Source organism: Moschus berezovskii, chromosome 20 (genome assembly GCF_049115385.1).
Source record: "Moschus berezovskii isolate FMDL1 chromosome 20, NW_MosBer_1.0, whole genome shotgun sequence".
Taxonomy (NCBI): Eukaryota; Metazoa; Chordata; class Mammalia; order Artiodactyla; family Moschidae; genus Moschus; species Moschus berezovskii.
The window spans coordinates 51944571-51963618 of NC_142479.1; the positions used below are offsets into that span (position 1 = coordinate 51944571).

At 40.7% G+C, this 19048-nt stretch overlaps 1 protein-coding gene and 1 pseudogene across 2 annotated transcripts in view; both read left to right on the forward strand.

Annotated features, from left to right (window-relative positions):
• The first annotated feature begins 6976 nt into the window (after positions 1–6976).
• On the forward strand, positions 6977–7837 carry LOC129537391 (heterogeneous nuclear ribonucleoproteins A2/B1 pseudogene; annotated as a pseudogene).
• A 5374-nt stretch (positions 7838–13211) lies between these two features.
• CDK12 (cyclin dependent kinase 12) overlaps positions 13212–19048 on the forward strand; it is a 40785-nt gene continuing 34948 nt past the window's right edge. For both annotated transcript variants that reach the window (XM_055407748.2, XM_055407749.2), the window contains exon 1: positions 13212–14856. In XM_055407748.2, coding sequence (XP_055263723.2) covers positions 13814–14856 — 1043 coding nt within the window. In that variant the 5' untranslated portion in view covers positions 13212–13813. The remainder of the gene's footprint in view (positions 14857–19048) is intronic.

Below are 19048 nucleotides of genomic sequence, written 5' to 3' on the forward strand. Positions count from 1 at the left end.
TTCTTGAGCAATATTTCTGAGGACGTGGAAGATTCTGAGTTAAGCAAAACTTGTTTGCAGCAGTCATCAGTTCAGGTGAGTCGCTCAGTCGTGTCCGACTCTGCGACCCCATGAACTACAGCAGGCCAGGCTTCCCTGTCCATCACCGACTCCCAGAGCCTACTCAAACTCATGTCCATTCAGTCGGTGATGCCATCCAACCATCTCATCCTCTGTCCTCCCCTTCTCCTGCCCTCAATCCTTCCTAGCATCAGGGTCTTTTTCAATGAGTGGACTTTTCGCGTCAATCAGGTGGCCAAAATATTGGAGCCTCAGCTTCAGCATCAGCCCTTCCAATGAATATTCAGCAGTCATCAGATACTGCTAATTATATTTAGGATCCCAAAGGTGTTCACGATGGATTGTATTTTTTTTGTAGTCAGTAAAAGCAAGCAGGTTAGCTCACATTCTACATTACAAATCACAAAGAATGTGTGGTCCTGTCTCTTGTATCAGTAAATTTTCACGAAGAGCAATCTGGAGTAATGCCGAGAAGTTAGAAGTTCCCGCCCATTGGAACAAGAGCCAGGCTAAAATACAATTCTACTAGCACTGGGTGGAAATTCTAAAAATAGTTAACATTACTCTTTTTCTTTTTTTTTCAAATACATCCTTGAGAATAAGTGCTGAAAAGTCGGATTTTACCTAATTTGCTGTAAGGATATTTAGCAATGGATTTCCATTGGCTCTTTAGTCTCAAGACTTTCCCCCATATTTCAAAAATGATATGCAAACATCCTCCAAAACAATTCCTCCTGGTAACTACAGTTCAGATGAACAGACTAAGAAAAAATCTCTATTTGTGACATGCTTATTTTGACAAAGATATGTATAACCATGCTCCTTGAAAGTAGAATTAAAATTTACTTCATGTCTATTCCTCTTACCCTCATTCCTTTTAGTCACTACACAGAGAGTTTCTTGAGGCAGTAATTGCCCCTCATTTCGAAATCCCTGCTACCTAGCATTGTACCTGGGCTTGGTAGGCAAATCTTTTACTCGCCCTAAAATTCCTCTCTAAATCTAGCTCTTCTCCCCTTGCCAAACCCCAACCACACTGACCTTCCACCTGCAGACAATTCTTTCACTCCTTCCTCTCCCAAGGTCCTTGAACAGGCCTTTTTAATTGCAGGAAGGCTTTCCCCTTCATTCCCCATCATCTCACTGAGGCCCTCTTATATAGTTCTCAAATGTCTTTTGATCTGGACTAGAGATGCAAACTTTCTCTAAACCCTGAATTAATAAAGTCCTCTGTTATACTATTTCAGTACTTAAATTAAGTACATGATGATGTATTCAATGTCTGTCTTCCCTGCTAAACTATAAAATCCAGGAGGGTGGCTGCACTGGGTCTAATTCTTTCACTACTGTCTAGTCTAGTGATACTGCCTAGCCTAGTTCCTGACACATGTCAGAGACTCAATGCATATGTAGAGGCAAATTGATAGGGTTGTCAGATTTTTAAAAAACAGAACACTCAGTTAAATTTTAGTTTTAAATAATTACATTTTTTAGAGAATCCCAGGGACGGGGGAGCCTGGTGGGCTGCCGTCTATGGGGTCGCACAGAGTCGGACAGGACTGAAGTGACTTAGCAGCAGTATAAAATTATGTTCCAAATATTATAGAATATAAATCTAGCGATATTAACATTGAAGTACAGAGAGAATTTATCCAACTGAGAATTTCCAAAGATAGTTCATATTTAAAATGCTGTGGGAATTTTCCCTGGTGGTCCAGTGGTTAAGAGTCCATGCTTTCACTGCCAAGCACCCAGGTTTAATCCCTGGTTCAGGAACTAAGATCCCACAAACTGCCCAGTGAAGCCAAAAAATAAATAAAAACAAAAAATAAACTAAAATGCTGTTTCAACAAGCATCTGTGGAGTCCTAATACCTGTGTATTAGAAGCTGGTAATACACACTTGACAACACAGCCCTAGCCTGTGATGGGTTCACCTGATTTAGAGTTCTGAAAATTTGACTGGTCACTGAAACTGTAGGCACTCAAAAATATGTTGTTAATTTACTCATGTCCAAAGCATGACTGTTCAATACACAGCTACAGTTTCTCATGCAAGCTCTTTGTGCAAATGAACAATAAATACCGTACTACTGTAGCTAGGAATTGTTAAGCCATATAAAACTTGAAAACAGAATAAACTTTACCAATTTTGGTCACAAAATAGAATGAGAAATTACTATTTCTCATCTGAAAATGCAGATGAAATGACATCGTTGAAAATTTGTACTCTAAAAGTAAAGATCCCTGGTAGTCCAGTGATTAAGAATTTGCCTCTCAAGGCAGGAGACAACTCAGCCTGAGCACTCCAACAAAGATCACCCCTGCTGCAACTAAGACCCGACACAGTCAAAAATAAAAATAAACAGATTTTTTTTAAAGACATGAATTTTTATAAAACAAAAAGTCAAAATAAAGATAGGATAGACATGTCATTAAATAAGAAAAGTAATTCAAGGTACATACACACAAAGAAGAGGACTACGGACAAATGTTAAATGACTAAGCTTTGAGGGAGACTTCAAAGGCTCTTAAAACCAAAATCTAAACTAACAAGTTGGACTTGGGGTGAGGGGAAATTGTTATAATTTTAGTTAAATATTTCCTCTTGTGTAGAGCCTAAAGAGAAGCTTTCTGACTTGCTTTGGGGGACTTACAGGGAAACTACAGTCATCACCTGACTGGCCACTTGGGCTTCCCAGAGTTACCCTGACTCCCTGCCCTGGGAGATCATGAAACGAACAAATCATGCAGCCCTGGAATTTCTGAGTTCAAAGTTTTCCTGTAGAGTGAAGCAATCCTCATTCTACAAAGGCACAGTCCTCACCATTTGTTGGACCAATCCCAGCAGTTTATAGTATGTTTTGTATTTTAAAATTTAGAGAGACAAAATGCCTTAAAGGCTTAAAGATCGAACACCATAAAATTCCTAGAAGAGAACATAGGCAAAACATTCTCTGACATAAATTGTACCAATGTTTTCTTAGGTCGGTCTCCCAAGGCAATAGAAATAAAAACAAAATTTTTTTAAAAAGGGACCTAATCAAACTTGCAAACTTTTGTACAGCAAAGGAAACCATAAAATAAAAAGACAACCTATAGACTGGGAGGAGAGCATTTGAAAATGAGGAGACAGAAGGGCTCAATTTCCAAAATATATAAATGGCTCGTACAACTCAATAGCAAAAACACAACCCAAGGAAAAATGGGCAGAAGACTAAAGAGACATTCCTCCAAAGAAGACACACAGATGGCCAACAGGCAGGCACAGAAAGATATGTTCCACATGGTTAATTATTAGAGAAACGTGCACGTCAAAACTACAATGAGTGGCTTCCCTGATGGTTCAGCAGTTAAGAATCCGCCTTGCAGTGCAAAGGGACACTAGTTCAATCCGTGGTCCAGGAAGATCCCACATGCTGTGGAGCAACTGAGCCCATGCACCACAACTACTGAGCCTGCTCTCTAGAGCCCAAGAGCCACAGTGACTGAATCCCACATGCAGACTGCACAGAGCCTGTGCTCTGTAGCAAGAGAGCCACTGCAATGAGACGTCCTCACACTAAAACAAGAGTAGTCCCCACTCACCACAACTAAAGAAAGCCCACATGCAACAACAAAGACCCACCACAGTCAAATAAGATAAATAATAAGTAAATACACAAATCTTAAAAAAACCCACCTACAATGAGGTACCACCTCACGCTGGTCAGAATAGGCATCAAAAAAGCGACAAATAACAAATCCTGTAGAGACTTGAAGAAAAGGGAATCCTCCTACTCTGTTGGTGGGAATGTAAATTGGTGCAGCCACTGTAGAAAACAGTATGGAGGTTCCTCAAAAACCTAGAGTTGGCATATGATCCAGCAATCCCACTCCTGGACATGTATCTGAACATAGCAGCACTATTCACAGTAGCCAAAATATGGAAACGACCTAAATGTCCATTGACAGATGAATGGATAACAAGATAACAAGATGTGGGGTGTGGGTGTGTGTGTGTTTGATGGAATAATGCCATTTTATTTTCTTGGGCTCCAAAATCACTGTGGATGATGACAACAGCTATGAAATTAAAAGACACTTGCTCCTTGGAAGAAAAGCTATGACAAACTTTTGTTGTTCAGTAGCTCAGTCGTGTCTGACTTTTGGTGACCCCATCAAGTGCAGCATGCCAGGCTTCCCAGTCCTTTAATATCTTCCTGAGCTTGCTCAAACTCATGTCCATTGATGATGCCAATTGATGATGCCATCCAAGCATCTCATCCCTCTGTCATCCCCTTCTCCTCCTGCCTTCAATCTTTCCCAGCATCAGGGTCTTTTCCAATGAGCTGGCTCTTCGCAACAGGTAGTGAAAGTATTGGACCTTCAGCTTCATCATCAGTCCTTCCAATAAATATTCAGGGTCGATTTCCTTTATGATTGACTGGTTTGATCTCCTTGCAGTCCAAGGGACTCTCAAGAGTCTTCTCCAACACCACAGTTCAATAGCATCAATTCTTTGGTGCTCAGCCTTCTTTATGGTCCAGCTCTCACACCCATACATGACTACTGGAAAAACCATAGCTTTGACTATACGGACCTTTTTTGGCAAAGTAATATCTCTGCTTTGTAATATGCTGTCTAGGTTGGTCATAGCTTTTCTTCCAAGGAGCAAGTGTCTTTTAATTTCATGGCTGCAGTCACCATCTGCAGTGATTTTGGAGCCCAAGAAAATAAAGTCTGTCACTGATTCCATTGTTTCCCTGTCTATTTGCCGTGAAGTGATGGGACCAGATGCCACAATCTTAGTTTTTTAATGTTGAGTTTTAAGCCAACTTTTTCATTCTCCTCTTTCACTTTCATCAAGAGGCTCTTTAGTTCTTCTTCGCTTTTTGCTATAAGGGTGGTATCATCTGCATATCTGAGGTTATTGATATTTCTCCTGGCAATCTTGATTCCAGCTTGGGATTCATCCGGCCCAGCTTTTCACCTGATGTACTCTGCATAGAAGTTAAATAAGCAGGGTGACAATATACAGCGTTGACATATTCCTCTCCCGATTTGAAACCAGTCTGTTGTTCCATGTTCGGTTCTAATTGTTGCTTCTTGACCTACATACAGATTTCTCTCTGGAGAAGGAAATGGCAACCCACTCCAGTATTCTTGTTTGGAAAATCCCATGTACAGAGGAGCCTGGCAGGCTATAGTCCATGGGGTCACAAAGAGTCAGACACAACTGAGCAACTAAACCACCACCACCACAGGTTTCTCAGGAGGCAGGTCAGGTGGCCTGGTGTTCCCATCTCTTTCAGAATTTTCCACAGTTTTTTGTGATCCACACAGTCAAAGGTTTTAGCATGGTCAATGAAGCAGATGTTTTTCTGGAATTCTCTTGTTTTTTCTATGATCCATCGGATGTTTGCAAGTTGATCTCTGGTTCCTCTGCCTTTTCTGAATCCAGCTTATACATCTAGAAGTTCTTGGATCACATACTATTGAAGCCTAGCATAGAGGATTTTGATCACGACCTTGCTAGCATGTGGAATGAGTGCAATTGTATGGTAGTCTGAACATTCTTTGGCATTGCCCTTCTTTGGGAATGGAACAAAACCTGATCTTTTCCAGTCCTGTGGCCATTGCTGAGTTTTCAAATCTGAGTTACAAACCTAGACAGTGCATTAAAAAGCAAAGACATCAGTTTGCCGACAAAGGTCCATATAGTCAAAGCTATGGTTTTTCCAGTAGTCATGTATGGATGTGACAGCTGGACCATAAAGAAGGCTGAGTGCCGAAGAACTGGCGCTTTCGAACTGTGTTGGAGAAGACTCGTGAGAGTCCCTTGGACAGAAAGGAGATCAAACTAGTCAGTTCTAAAGGAAATCAACCCTGAATATTCATTTTAAGGACTGATGCTAAAGCTGAAGCTCCAATACACTGGCCACCTGATGTGAAGAGCCAACTCATTGGAATAAACTCTGATGCTGAGAAAGATTGAAGGCAGGAGGAGAAGGGGACGACAGAGGATGAGACAGTTGGATGACATCACAGATTCAACGGACATGAGTTTGAGCAAGCTCCAGAAGATTGTGAAGGGCAGGAAAACCCGGCATGCTGCAGTCCTTGGGGTCACAAAAACTCAGACATGACTGAGTGACTGAACAACAACAAACATCAATGTCATTTGCAGCTACATGGATGGACCTAGAGATTATCATACTAAGCAAAATGAGTCAGAAAGAGAAAGACAAATACCATATGATATCATTTATATGTGGTATCTAAAATACAACACAGGGACTCCCCTGGTGGTACAGAGATTATGACTCTTTGCTTCCTCTGCAGAGGACACAAGTTGGATCCCTGTTTGGGGAACTTAGATCCCACATGCTGCAAAGTGTGGCAAAAGAAGAAAAATATGACACAAATGAACTTATCTGTGAAACAGAAACAGGCTCACAGACATAGGAAACACACCTGTGGTTGCCATTGGGAGGATGGGTGAGGGTGGGTTTGACTGAGAGTTTGGAATTAGCAGATGCAAACTATTATATATGAAATAGAACAAAGATCCCTCGAAAGTACCTTGGTGTGGCCAAAAAAAGAGAAAAAATATATATGCAGTGCTTAGGATTACAGAAAGAGCTGTTCCTTCGCCTATCATTTACTACTAGTGCAGATGTGCTCCAACTCCTTCTGAGTCTAAATTTCTGCCTTTAGGACTATTATCTCCAGCAAGCTACTGGTTGCCTTCGTCTCAGGTGTGGGACACAGGACAGCTCTTGGAACTGGGAGAACCAGTATTCACAAATCAGACTGTTCTGGAAAATTGAAAGGTGCTCAAGAATTTCAAAGGGTGGCACCAGGTCTTTGTGAAGGTGCTCCTAGAAGGTGTTGTTCCTGGAGCAGTGGAGGTTCTCCCCTCAGATCTGGGGAAAATGGCTGAAGTGATGGAGTCCAAGATCGAGCAAAGTTTCCAAACTGTTACTTCTTGGAGGAAAAAGAAGGAACAAGAACAATTCCGTAAACTCTTTATTGGTGGTTTGAGCTCTGAAACCACAGAAGAAAGTCTGAGGAACTACTACAAGCAGTGGGGAAGGCTTATAAGCTGTGAGATCATAAGGGACCCTGCAAGCAAAAGATCGAGAGGGTTTGGTTTTGTCACCTTTTCATCCATGGCTGAAGTGGATGCTGCCATGGATGGCAGACCTCATTCTATTGATGGGAAAGCAATTACCCCCAAACGTGCTGTCCCAAGAGAGGAATCTGGACAGCGAGGGGTTTTCCTAACTGTGAAGAAGCTGTTTTTTGGTGGAATTGAAGATACGGAGGAACATCATCTTAGAGATTACTTTGAGAAATATGGAAAAATCAATGCCATTGAGATAATTACTGATAGAGAGTCTGGAAGAAAAAGAGGCTTTGGATTTGTGACTTTTGATGACCATGATCCTGTGGATAAGATTGTGTTGTAGAAAAACCATACCATCAACGGCCATCATGCAGAAGTGAGAAAGGCCTTTACTCGACCTAAAATGCAACAAGTCCAGGCTTCTAGAGGTGGAAGGGGAGGCAAAGCTTGTTTTGGAGATTATCCTGGTGATAATGGAAATGTTGGACCAGGGTCAGGATGAGGAAGTAGTTTGGAGGACGATCTGATGGATTAAGAAGTGCTCAGTGGACTTGGTCATGGTTATAATAGGTGTGGAGGATGACCAGGAACTGGCAATTTGGGAGTTAGCCCCGGTTATGGAGGAAGAGGAGGAGTTTATGGTGGTGGAGGACTTGGATTTGGATAGACAATAGGATCTTTAGCTTCCTATTTTACATGGACTTGACTGTACAAAGAGGAGAGAATAAGAGCCCAGAGGTAACAGGGCAGCTTTAGGCTATCCAAATAATTAATGAAAACTCTTTTATCAGTCATGTCATGACTGTGGCAGTGATGTAGCAAAGACACCAGAAGAGATGCAGAGTCATTTGTGAATGGATTGGTATACTTAAGAACATCACCTTACTATGGAGGAAAGAATGAAAAACATTGCTTTTGAGACAATTTCCCAATTTTTTTGTTTCTTTCAAGTAAGAGGATAGAAGCATTCTTTATTTGATAACATTAATTTTTTAAGTGTCCAGTGACATGTGAACCTGTTTTCAAGATTTTTCTCACAAAGTTTTGAAAAACTGTTTTCTAGGATCATGGTATAATGAGACATTTAAAATACTGAAGTGTCGTGTAGTATTAAGAAGTTGTTGTACATTTATGATTTAATAAAGACTTCTAAAGGAAAAACAGCAAAAAATAAATAAATAAATTTCTGCCTTTAGGAGTTGCATATAATAATACTCATCCTGGTCACCTCATCAGGTTATTTATTTGTTTAATTGATATTTATTGACAGGTTTAAAAGACTTCTATCGAAAATTGAAAAGTGCTGTAGAAATAGAAGGTATTATAAAAACTCAATAACAAACTTCATTCATTATTCATTCATTAGGGGTTTCTAGTCTGCTTCAACAGGAAACAGATAATTAAGAAAGGATTTGGGACTTCCTTGGTGTTCCAGTGCTTAAGAACCCCCCTTACAATGCAGGGGGTGAGGGTTTGACCCCTGGTCTGGGAACTAAAATCCCACATGCCATAGAGAAACTAAGCCCATTGTGGTGCAACTAGAGAGTCTGACTGCCTCCACAAAAGATGCTGCACGATGCAATGAAGACCCCAAGTGCCGCAACTAAGACCTGAGGCAGCAAATACATAAATAAATAAAATATTTTAAGAAGTTTCTGTAAAGCAACTACATATCAATAAAATTAATTAAAAATAAAATGGAAGCAACTTAACGTCCTTTCACAGAGGAATGGACTAAGATGTGGTACATATACAATGAAATATTACTCAGCCATAAAAAGGAATGACATAATGTCATTTGCAGAACATATGAATGGACCTAGAGATTGTCATACAGAGTGAAATAAGTCAGAAAGAGAAAAACAAATAGTGTAAAACATTGTTTATATGTGGATTTAAGAAAAATGGTACAGATGAATTTATTGGCAAAGCAGAAATAGAGTCACAGATGTAGAGAACAAACTTACGATTACCAAGGGGGAAAGGGTGGGTGAGACGAACTGGGAGATTGGGATTGATATTCTGATAGAGTGCCTGAAAAACTATGGACAGAGGTTTGTAATATTGTACAGGAGGTGGTGATCAAAACCATTTCTAAGAAGAAATGCAAAAAGGCAAAATAGTTGTCTGACGAAGCCTTACAAATATATGAGAAAAGAGAATGAAAGGCAAGGGGAAAAGGAAAGATATACCCATCTGAATGCAGAATTCCAAAGAATAGCAAGGAGAGAAAAGAAAGCCTTCCTAAGTGATCAATTCAAAGAAATAGAGGAAAACAATAGAATGGGAAAGACAGAGATCTTTTCAAGAAAATTAGAGATATCAAGGGAATATTTCATGCAAAGATGGGCACAATAAAAGACAGAAATGGTATGGACCTAACAGAAGCAGAAGATATCAAGAAGTGGCAAGAATATACAGAAGAACTGTACAAAAAAGATCTTCATGACCCAGATAATCACGAAGGTGTGGCCACTCATCTAGAGCCAGACATCCTGGAGTGTGAAGTCAAGTGGGCCTAGGAAGCATCACTACGAACAAAGCTAGTGGAAGTGATGGAATTTCAGCTGAGCTATTTCAAATCCTAAAAGATGATACTGTGAATGTACTGCAGTCAATATGCTGGCAAGTTTGGAAAATTCAGCAGTGGCCACAGGACTGGAAAATGTCAGTTTTCATTCCAAACTCAAAGAAAGGCAACGCCAAAGAATGTTCAAACAGTGAAACTGTTCAAACAGAGAACTGCACTCATTTCACACACTAGCAAACTAATGCTCAAAATTCTCCAAGTTAGGCTTCAACAATATATGAACCGAGAACTTCCAGATGTTCCATTTGGATTTAGAAAAGGCAGAGGAACCAGAGATCAACTTGCCAACATCTGATGGATCATAGGAAAAAGCAAGAGAATCCCAGAAAAACATCTACTTCTGCTTCATTGACTATGCTAACGCCTTTGACTGTGTGGTCAAAACAAATTGTGGAAAATTCTGAAAGCGATGGGGATACCACACCAGCTTACCTGCCTCCTGAGAAACCAGTACGCAGGTCAAGAAGCAACAGTTAGAACCGAACATGGAACAACAGACTGGTTCCAAATTGGGAAAGGAGTATATCAAGGCTGTATATTGTAACCCTGCTTATTTAACTTCTATGCAGAGTACATCATGTGAAATGCTGGGCTGGATGAATCCCAAGCTGGAATCAAGATTGCCAGGAGAAATATCAGTAACCTCAGATATGCAGATGATACCAGCCTTATGGCAGAAAGCAAATAGGAAGTAAAGAGCCTCTTGATGAAAGTGAAAGAGGAGAATGAAAAAGCTCACTTAAAACTCAACATTCAAAAAACTAAGATCATTGCATCTGGTCCCAACAGTTCACGGCAAATAGATGGGGAATCAGTGAAAACAGGGACAGACTTTATTTTCTTGGGCTCCAAAATCACTGCAGATGGTGACTGCAGCCATGAAATTAAAAGACACTTGCTCCTTGGAAGAAAAGCTATGACCAACCTAGACAGTGTATTAAAAAGCAGAGACATCAGTTTGCCAACAAAGGTCTGTATAGTCAAAGCTATGGTTTTTCCGGTAGTCATGTATGGGTGTGAGAGCTGGATCATAAAGAAGGCTGAGTGCCAAAGAATTGATGCTTTTGAGCTGTGGTGTTGGAGAAGACTCTTGAGAGTCCCTTGGACTACAAGAAGATCAAACCAGTCAATCCTAAAGGAAATCAACCCTGAATATTCATTGGAAGGACCGATGATGAATACTTTGGCCACCTGATGTGAAGAGCCTACTAATTGGAAAAGACCCTGATGCTGGGAAAGATTGAAGGTAGGAGGAGAAGGGGACGACAGAGGATGAAATGGTTTGATGGCATCACTGACTCGATGGACATGAGTTTGAGCAAGCTCATGAGATGATGGACAGGGAAGCCTGGCATGCTGCAGTCCACAGGGTCACAGAGTCAAACACGACTGAGTGACTGAACAACAATATATACACTGTGTGGTAGGGGTTTAGTTGCTAAGTCATGTCCGACTCTTTGTGACCTCGTGAACTGTAGCCTACCAGGCTGCTCTGTCCATGGAATTCTCCAAGCAAAAATACTGGAATGGGTTGCCATTTTCTTCTCCAATATATACACTCCTATGTATAAAATATATAACTAATGAGAACCTACTATGTAGCAAAGGGAACCCTATTGAGTGATCGGTGGTCGCTGGTGGCCTAAGTGGGAAGGAAATCTAAAAAAGAGTTTATATTTGCAAACATGGACTTCCCTGTAGCTCAAACGGTAAAGAATTTGCCTGCAATGCAGGAGACCAGGGTTCAATCCCTGGGTCGGGAAGATCCTCTGGAGAAGGGAATGGCAGTCCACTCCAGTATTCTTGCCTGGAGAATCCCCATGGACAGGGGAGCCTGGCGGGCTACAGTCACGGGGTTGTAAAGAGTTGGACACGACTGAGCGACTAACACACACACACGTATGTAAACATATAACTGATTCACATTGCTGTACAGCAGAAACTAACATAACATTATAAACCAACTATACTGTAATAAAAATTAATTTCAAAATAAAGTTTCTACTGCTGGAATGATAAGCAGCAGGATGGGTGGCAGGCGGGAGGGAGGTTCAAGATGGAGGAGACTATGTATACCCATGGCTGACTCATGATGATGTATGGCAGAAACCAACACAACACTGTAAGGCAATTATCCTCCAGATAAAAATAAATCAACTAAAAACAAAGGATTTACTTGACAAAAAAAATAATAAAATCCAGCTCCATCACTCAAAAATAAAGAAAGTTTCTACTGCTGATATAATGGTGGATTAATTTGGATGATGAATTTTATTCTTCAAGGTCTTATTTGACACATCATCACAATTACTTCTGCCATCTCCACTTTTCCATTTTGTTGTGGGTGTGTTGTGGGTGCATCCTGGGTCAAATACTTGATCTCATTTAAAAAATTTAAAAAAAAATCAGAGTAATTTTGCTGAACTCATGCCAATGCTTAATAAGGCTGACCAGTCACTTTGTCTAATTAACTCATTAAATTTCCTGCCATTGTGTTAGACACTGGTGGAGATCTTCATATCCAGGCCCTTTTGCAGCAATGAGTAAGTCACCACACCTGCATTCAAGTACTAAATTCTATACTGTTTTTTTCTTTTTCTTGACAGTATTAATTTTACTTTCACAGATGATTAAAAAGTTGTTAGGTCTTCCTTTTTCTTTGGCCTAGACGCATGGTTTGTGGGTTCCTAGTTCCCCCATCACTGATAGAACCGGGGGTCCTGGCAGTGAGAGCATCTGAGTCTGGTTTCCTTATCTTTAAAACAGGGATGAGGCAAATCGTGTTTTGCAGGGTACAATGAGGGTCAGTAATAATTTAGCACGTAGTTGTATAGGCTACACAAGTTGGAAGAACTGTTAATACTTACAGACTTGGGTTGAAATAGTACCACATTCGCCCTTTATCCAGTTGACAATATTAACATGCTGATACTTAAAGAAGTTGTATAGAGTATGCAAAAATTGGGGTTTCCCTGGTGGCGCAGACGTTAAAGATACACCTGCAACGCAGGAGACCCAGGTTCGATCCCTGGGTGGGGAACATGTCCTGGAGAAAGGAATGGCAACCCACTCCACTATTCTCGCCTGGAGAATCCCAAGGACAGAGGCCGGCTATAGTCTAAGAGGTCACAAAGAACCGGACAAGACTGATCGACTAAGCATCACACACACACAGACACACACACAGACACACACATTAGTTTTCGCCGAAGCGGAATATGTATTTGTTCAATGAGTTATCAATAAAGTTTCAAATTAAAAAATTCTCCCTGGTTCCTTTAAGTTTTGCTCAAATGGCGAGCCCGGTTCTTATCGCGAGAATCTGGCGGAATGCTCCTCTGGCTGGAGACCTGCTCTCGCGTTTTTTGAGCTAGCAGCGGTGAGAGGTGAAAGGGAAGCACGAAATACCGCGAGATTACTGAAGATTCTCGCGGTATTTCTTGGGATTTACCCCCTCCCCCCGCCTTCCTCCTAGTGCCGTTTCGGTTTAACCTAGTGTGTGACTGTGAGACTGTGTGAGGGGCCGAGTGTGTGAGGTACTTAGGTGAGACGGAAGCTAGAAAAGGGGCTCCCTCAGGAGCGAGGGACAAAGAGGGCGTGAGGCACCTAGGCCGCGGGACCCCAGCGACAGGAAGCCGCCCCGAGCCGGGCTACCGGGTAGGGGAAGGGCCCGCGCAGTCCTCACAGGGCCCCAGAGCGAGAGTCGGCCACACAGCGCCGGGCCGTCGGCTTCCTACTTCTTCGACCTCCCCGGCGTCTGGGCCTGAGGATTGGCTCGGCGTGGGGAGGAGGAGAAACAGATTCGAGCAGCTACTCGTTGTCTCGCAACTCCACTGCTGAGGAACTCTCATTTCTTCCTTGGCTCCTTCACCCCCACCTCATGTAGGAGGGTGCTGAAGAGACGGGAGGGAGGAGGAGCCTGGACTACCGTCCCTTCCCTCCCCACCCCCTTGTAGGGGCGCTTTGGTAGGCGTGGGGCTGGGGGGGAGGGTGGGGGTTACTTTTTGGAGTGCTGGGGAACTTTTTCCCCTTTTTGAGGCCAGAGGAAAGGGAATGCCCAATCCAGAGAGACATGGGGGCAAGAAGGACGGGAGTGGGGGAGCTTCTGGAACTTTACAGCCGTCATCGGGAGGTGGCAGCTCCAACAGCAGAGAGCGTCACCGCTTGGGGTCGAAGCACAAGCGGCATAAGTCCAAGCACTCCAAAGACATGGGCTTGGTGACACCCGAAGCAGCACCTTTGGGCACAGTTATCAAACCTTTGGTGGAATATGATGACATTAGCTCTGATTCCGATACCTTCTCTGACGACCTGGCTTTCAAACTGGACCGGAGGGAAAATGACGAACGTCGCGGGACTGATCGCAGCGACCGCCTGCATAAACACCGTCACCACCAGCACCGACGCACTCGCGACTTATTAAAAACTAAACAGACAGAGAAAGAAAAAAACCTGGAAGCCTCAAGCAAGTCGGGCTCGACGAAGGACCGGATATCAGGAAGTTCAAAGCGTTCAAATGAGGAAAATGATGACCACGGGAAGGCACAGATCTCGAAAAGCAGCAAGGAATCCAGGTCATCCAAACTCCATAAGGAGAAGACCCGGAAAGAACGTGAGTTGAAGTCGGGACACAAAGACCGAAGTAAAAGTCATCGGAAGAGGGAAACACCCAAAAGTTACAAAACCTTGGACAGCCCCAAACGGAGATCTAGGAGTCCCCACCGGAAGTGGTCCGACAGCCCCAAGCAAGAGGATAGCCCCTCCGGAGCTTCTTACGGCCAAGATTATGACCTTAGTCCCCCGAGATCTCACACCTCTAGCAATTACGACTCCTACAAGAAGAGTCCGGGAAGTACCTCTAGAAGGCAGTCAGTCAGCCCGCCTTACAAGGAGCCTTCCGCCTACCAGTCCAGCACTCGGTCACCCAGTCCCTACAGTAGACGACAGAGGTCTGTGAGTCCCTATAGCCGGCGACGTTCTTCCAGCTATGAAAGGAGTGGCTCTTACAGTGGGAGATCACCCAGTCCCTACGGTCGAAGGCGGTCCAGCAGCCCTTTTCTGAGCAAGCGCTCTCTGAGCCGGAGTCCACTTCCCAGGTGAGCTATTTGTCTAACAGTCCGTTCTTTCCTACTGTGGCTTATGAGGAACTGGGGATTAGACCTGTTAACATTTTGTGGAAGCACCCAGTGTTTGGCATTGTCTAGAACACTTTGCTGTTGGCCAGTCATAATGTGGGTGAGACTGGTCTCCCCTTAACCCAGAATTGAAGAGGAGAGTTCACATGCCTAAAGCTACTAAAGGTAGGTACTTCCAGTGCTGGAACCTTCAGCTGTAAGCTCCTATATGAGAAAAATCATAGGCTTCTGCTTACTGAATGCATGGAGTTGATACTAGTTCCTAGAGTTTATACAGTTATTTCTGTTGCTTTGTCTTAACTTTTCAAAAATCACTTTGGAATTAGTGCTTTAGGCTTCATTGGACCTGATTGGAGATTTCATTTGTGTTATTTGAGGCTGTTTTCCTAGGTCATCTACCATTTGTGTTGTCCACTGTGTCTCCAAACCTGTAAGTTTATTTCCTTATAGACATTTTCTTTGATAACTTATAAAAGACTTCCATCTTTGATGTTTTTAGTGGAAATTAAGCTGATTAGTTCTTCCCTTTTATGGTATAACCTGGCAGAAATTGGTTCCAAGGATACTTTGATTTTCTTGACAAGCATCACAGCAGTTTTCAAAATCTTTCTCTTAAAAAATGCTAATAGTATCTTCACTGTGTTATTTTTGGTGATAAAGGCATGTTAGTTTGAAATTTAATTGTTGGAGTGAATTGTCTACAGAAAAATGTTCTTGTTCCTAAGTGATGAGGTGTATGTACCTCCCTCTTTGTAATCTTACCATTTTCCACAAAAGGAGAACTTGGGCTTAGGAGTCACATCTGAGTGGAACCCCAATCTTGTTTTGTAACCTTTGGCATATAATTTAATTTTTCTGTGTGTGAAATGAGAGTAATAACTACCTAGTTCTAGAGTTGCGAGGTTTAATTAGTAAATATGAGTGCGTAGCCAGGTACAGTGCCTGGTCAGTAAATTCTGTCAGTGAGTGAGGAAAATGTTGAGAACTAGTAGAGAAATTATGCTAATTTGAAAAAAATCCATGCCATGTCTTTTTTATGTCAATGTAATTTTTGCTGACTTCAAGTTATGATTATTTATAAACTAGTTAGAATTCATCAAGTTACAAGAGTTCCTAGCTGTTACAAGAAGTTCCTTAGGCTTTCCCCCTCCATTTTATTGTAGTCAGGACTCAAATATGTACCACCTAGATTCTGCAATTAATACTTGATATACATTTTATCATTTCTGTCCATCTCTTCATCAAGCCATCTTCATTTATTTTGATTCATCTCAAAGCAAGTTGTATACATTAGTATACTTCACTATAAACACTTTAGCATGTACACCATTAGCTGGAGTTCACTTTTTTTCTGGGGAAATGAGAAGTAAATTTATATACAGTGAGGTAGATGTCTTAAGTGTACTATTTGTAAAATTGCTTAGTTTTTTTTTTAAGGATGCCTAAGAAATAGTCTCAGAATACTTGTTTTCTTGAGGGAGTAGTTTCATTAAGGCTGTTCTGAGAATTTTGATTGTTACGGGATTTGAGAATATAGAATTGCATTGAGGCTAAAACAGCTTTCAGTAAAAACAAGCTGCTTTTGCAATAATGCCTTTTGGATTCAAATCTCAAGTTCTCTCTTCCTGTACTCACTTAGTTGAAATTAGTACAGTAATGGTAAAAATCAAGAAAGAATTGAAAACACAATATGATCCTATAGGACATAAATATATATAAACACTAAATAATAATCCTGGAGTCACACACACATTTTTAGTTAGCTAGTAAAGAGCATTACATGTTTGTAGGTGTGCAGTATGTGCAAATGTACATATTTTTCCTCATTCAGTTTCTTAGAGTAGGGAACATATGATCCCTTTTATGATCTTCTCGGTTATTTTTTTTTTCCTTGAGAGAGACAGTCAGAATTAAACAAGCGATATAATTTTTAAAGACTGAAAATGCTTTGAGAGAAACTTTGAAGATCTTTGCATCCACCAAATTAGTAGTGATTAATAGTAGCAAATTCATTTCAAATGGGTGGAACCTAACTTAATTCAGGGAAAAATTACATTTGTTTTTGAAGACAGTTTTGTTCGTTGTTTGAAGACAATTTACTTATTTGTTGTCCCCATTTTACCCCCTTTTTTCTTGAAGAGTGGATCTGGACCTCAGCTTTAACATTTGTGTAACTTACAGCCATCCAAATGTCCTATTAACAGTAAGATTCTGTTCAGAAGTTGAAGGATTTGTAGCAGAGTTCTTTAGGAAGATATAGTCATGCTGAAAGATTAAAGAAACAGTGGGTTGTAGAGCGTATTTCTGACATTACTGTTTTCCTGAGATAATATTAGTTTCAACCCAGTCTGTAATTCAGAGAAAGCTTCTTATTTTAGCCACTTTATTTACAGGAGATGTATTAGTTTTCTTAAGAGTAACTGGGTATTTAGTAAATCCGTTTAACTAGTTTCATTGTCTTGTATCCTCATGTTCATATAAATGTTGTTGTTTGATTTCAGTGATTATTTTATATTTTAATTAACTTTTGGAAGAAAATTTCCAAAAGGCATTATGGGTATAAGAAAACCATGACTAACATCATGTGAGTTGTTTCCCCTACCATGTATATGCTGTTTGTTTTGAAACATTTTGAATCACATCAGTCTTACCAATGATCAACCATAAAAGGGAGATATTGAAGATCTGAAATGGAAACAATTTGTTTTAGACTATTAGGCAAATTATGTTTTGTCCAGTCATACTTGACACATTGTGTGCCTGCTAAGTTCCTTCAGTTGTGTCCAACTCTTTGTGACCCCATGGATTGTAGCCTGCCAGGCTCCTATGTCCATGGGGATTCTCCTGGCAAGAATACTGGAGTGGGTTGCCATGCCCTCCTCCAGGGGATCTTCCTGACCCAAGAGTCGAACCTGCATCTCTTATGTCTCCTGCATTGGCAGGCAAGTTCTTTACCACTAGCACTACCTGAGAAGGCCAGTAGCACATTTGACTTTATTAAAAAGCAAAAAAAATTAAGAGGGGTTGGATTTTAATTTAGAATAATCTGCCTTTTAGATTCCCAGATTTTACTTCCCAATCCTTTCTTAATAATGGAGAAAATAAGTTGAACATGCAATAATACCTTGCTTTATGAATTTATAAAATGTTTATTGGAAATCATTTTATATTTGAAAGTACTAGAAGCCATCATAGTTTTAAGAACATCTAATAAATTATTTTGGCAAGATAGTTTCTCCAGTTTATGTAGTTTGTAAATCCTAAGTCTTGTATCTTGGGAGTTTGTTTAGTATAGGCACAACTTAATTATAAACTGAGGATACATGAACAAAATCTTTTCCTGGGATTTTTCAATTAGATAGCTCTCTAGTTTAAAATTTTAGGTTTTGGTGAAGTGTGCTAGTTACTATGTTTAGAATTAAGTATGACTTTTAAAAATCATGTTTTCACTTTATCAGATATTTAAACCAAAATTCTAAAAGTAATAGTGAATATGGATATTTTCTAACATGGGATAAAATATCCATCCATCTTCTTTCAGTTGAAGAAGTAGTGGATAATTTTTAGATTATATGACTGAAATACGTTACCAGGAAGGATTTATTTCTTTCTAATCCATTTTTTAAAGTAAAGAACATTTTTAAATTTGTAGAAAAATTGTGACGCTAGTACAAAGAATTCTTTCATATCCTCAAACTCAGTTTCCCCTATTATTAATATCTTGTATTTGTTATAATTAATGAACCAATATTGATACATTATTATTATTTGATGGTACCATCCAGTCCCATCACTTCATGGCAAATAGAAGGGGAAAAAAATGGAAGCAGTGACAGATTTTATTTTCTTGGGCTCCAAAATCACTTCGGAAACAATGACTGCAGCCGTGAAATTAAAAGACAGTTGCTCCTTGGAAGGAAAGCTATGACAAACTTAGACAACATATTAAAAAGCAAAGACATCACTTTGCTGACAAAGGTCTGTATAGTCGAAGGTATGGTTTTCCCATTAGTCATGTATGAATATGAGAGTTGGACCATTAAGAAGGCTGAGTGCCAAAGAATTGATGCTTTTGAATTGTGGTGCTGGAGAAGACTCTTGAGAGTGGGTGCCATGGACTGCAAGGCGATCAAACCAGTCAATCCTAAAAGAA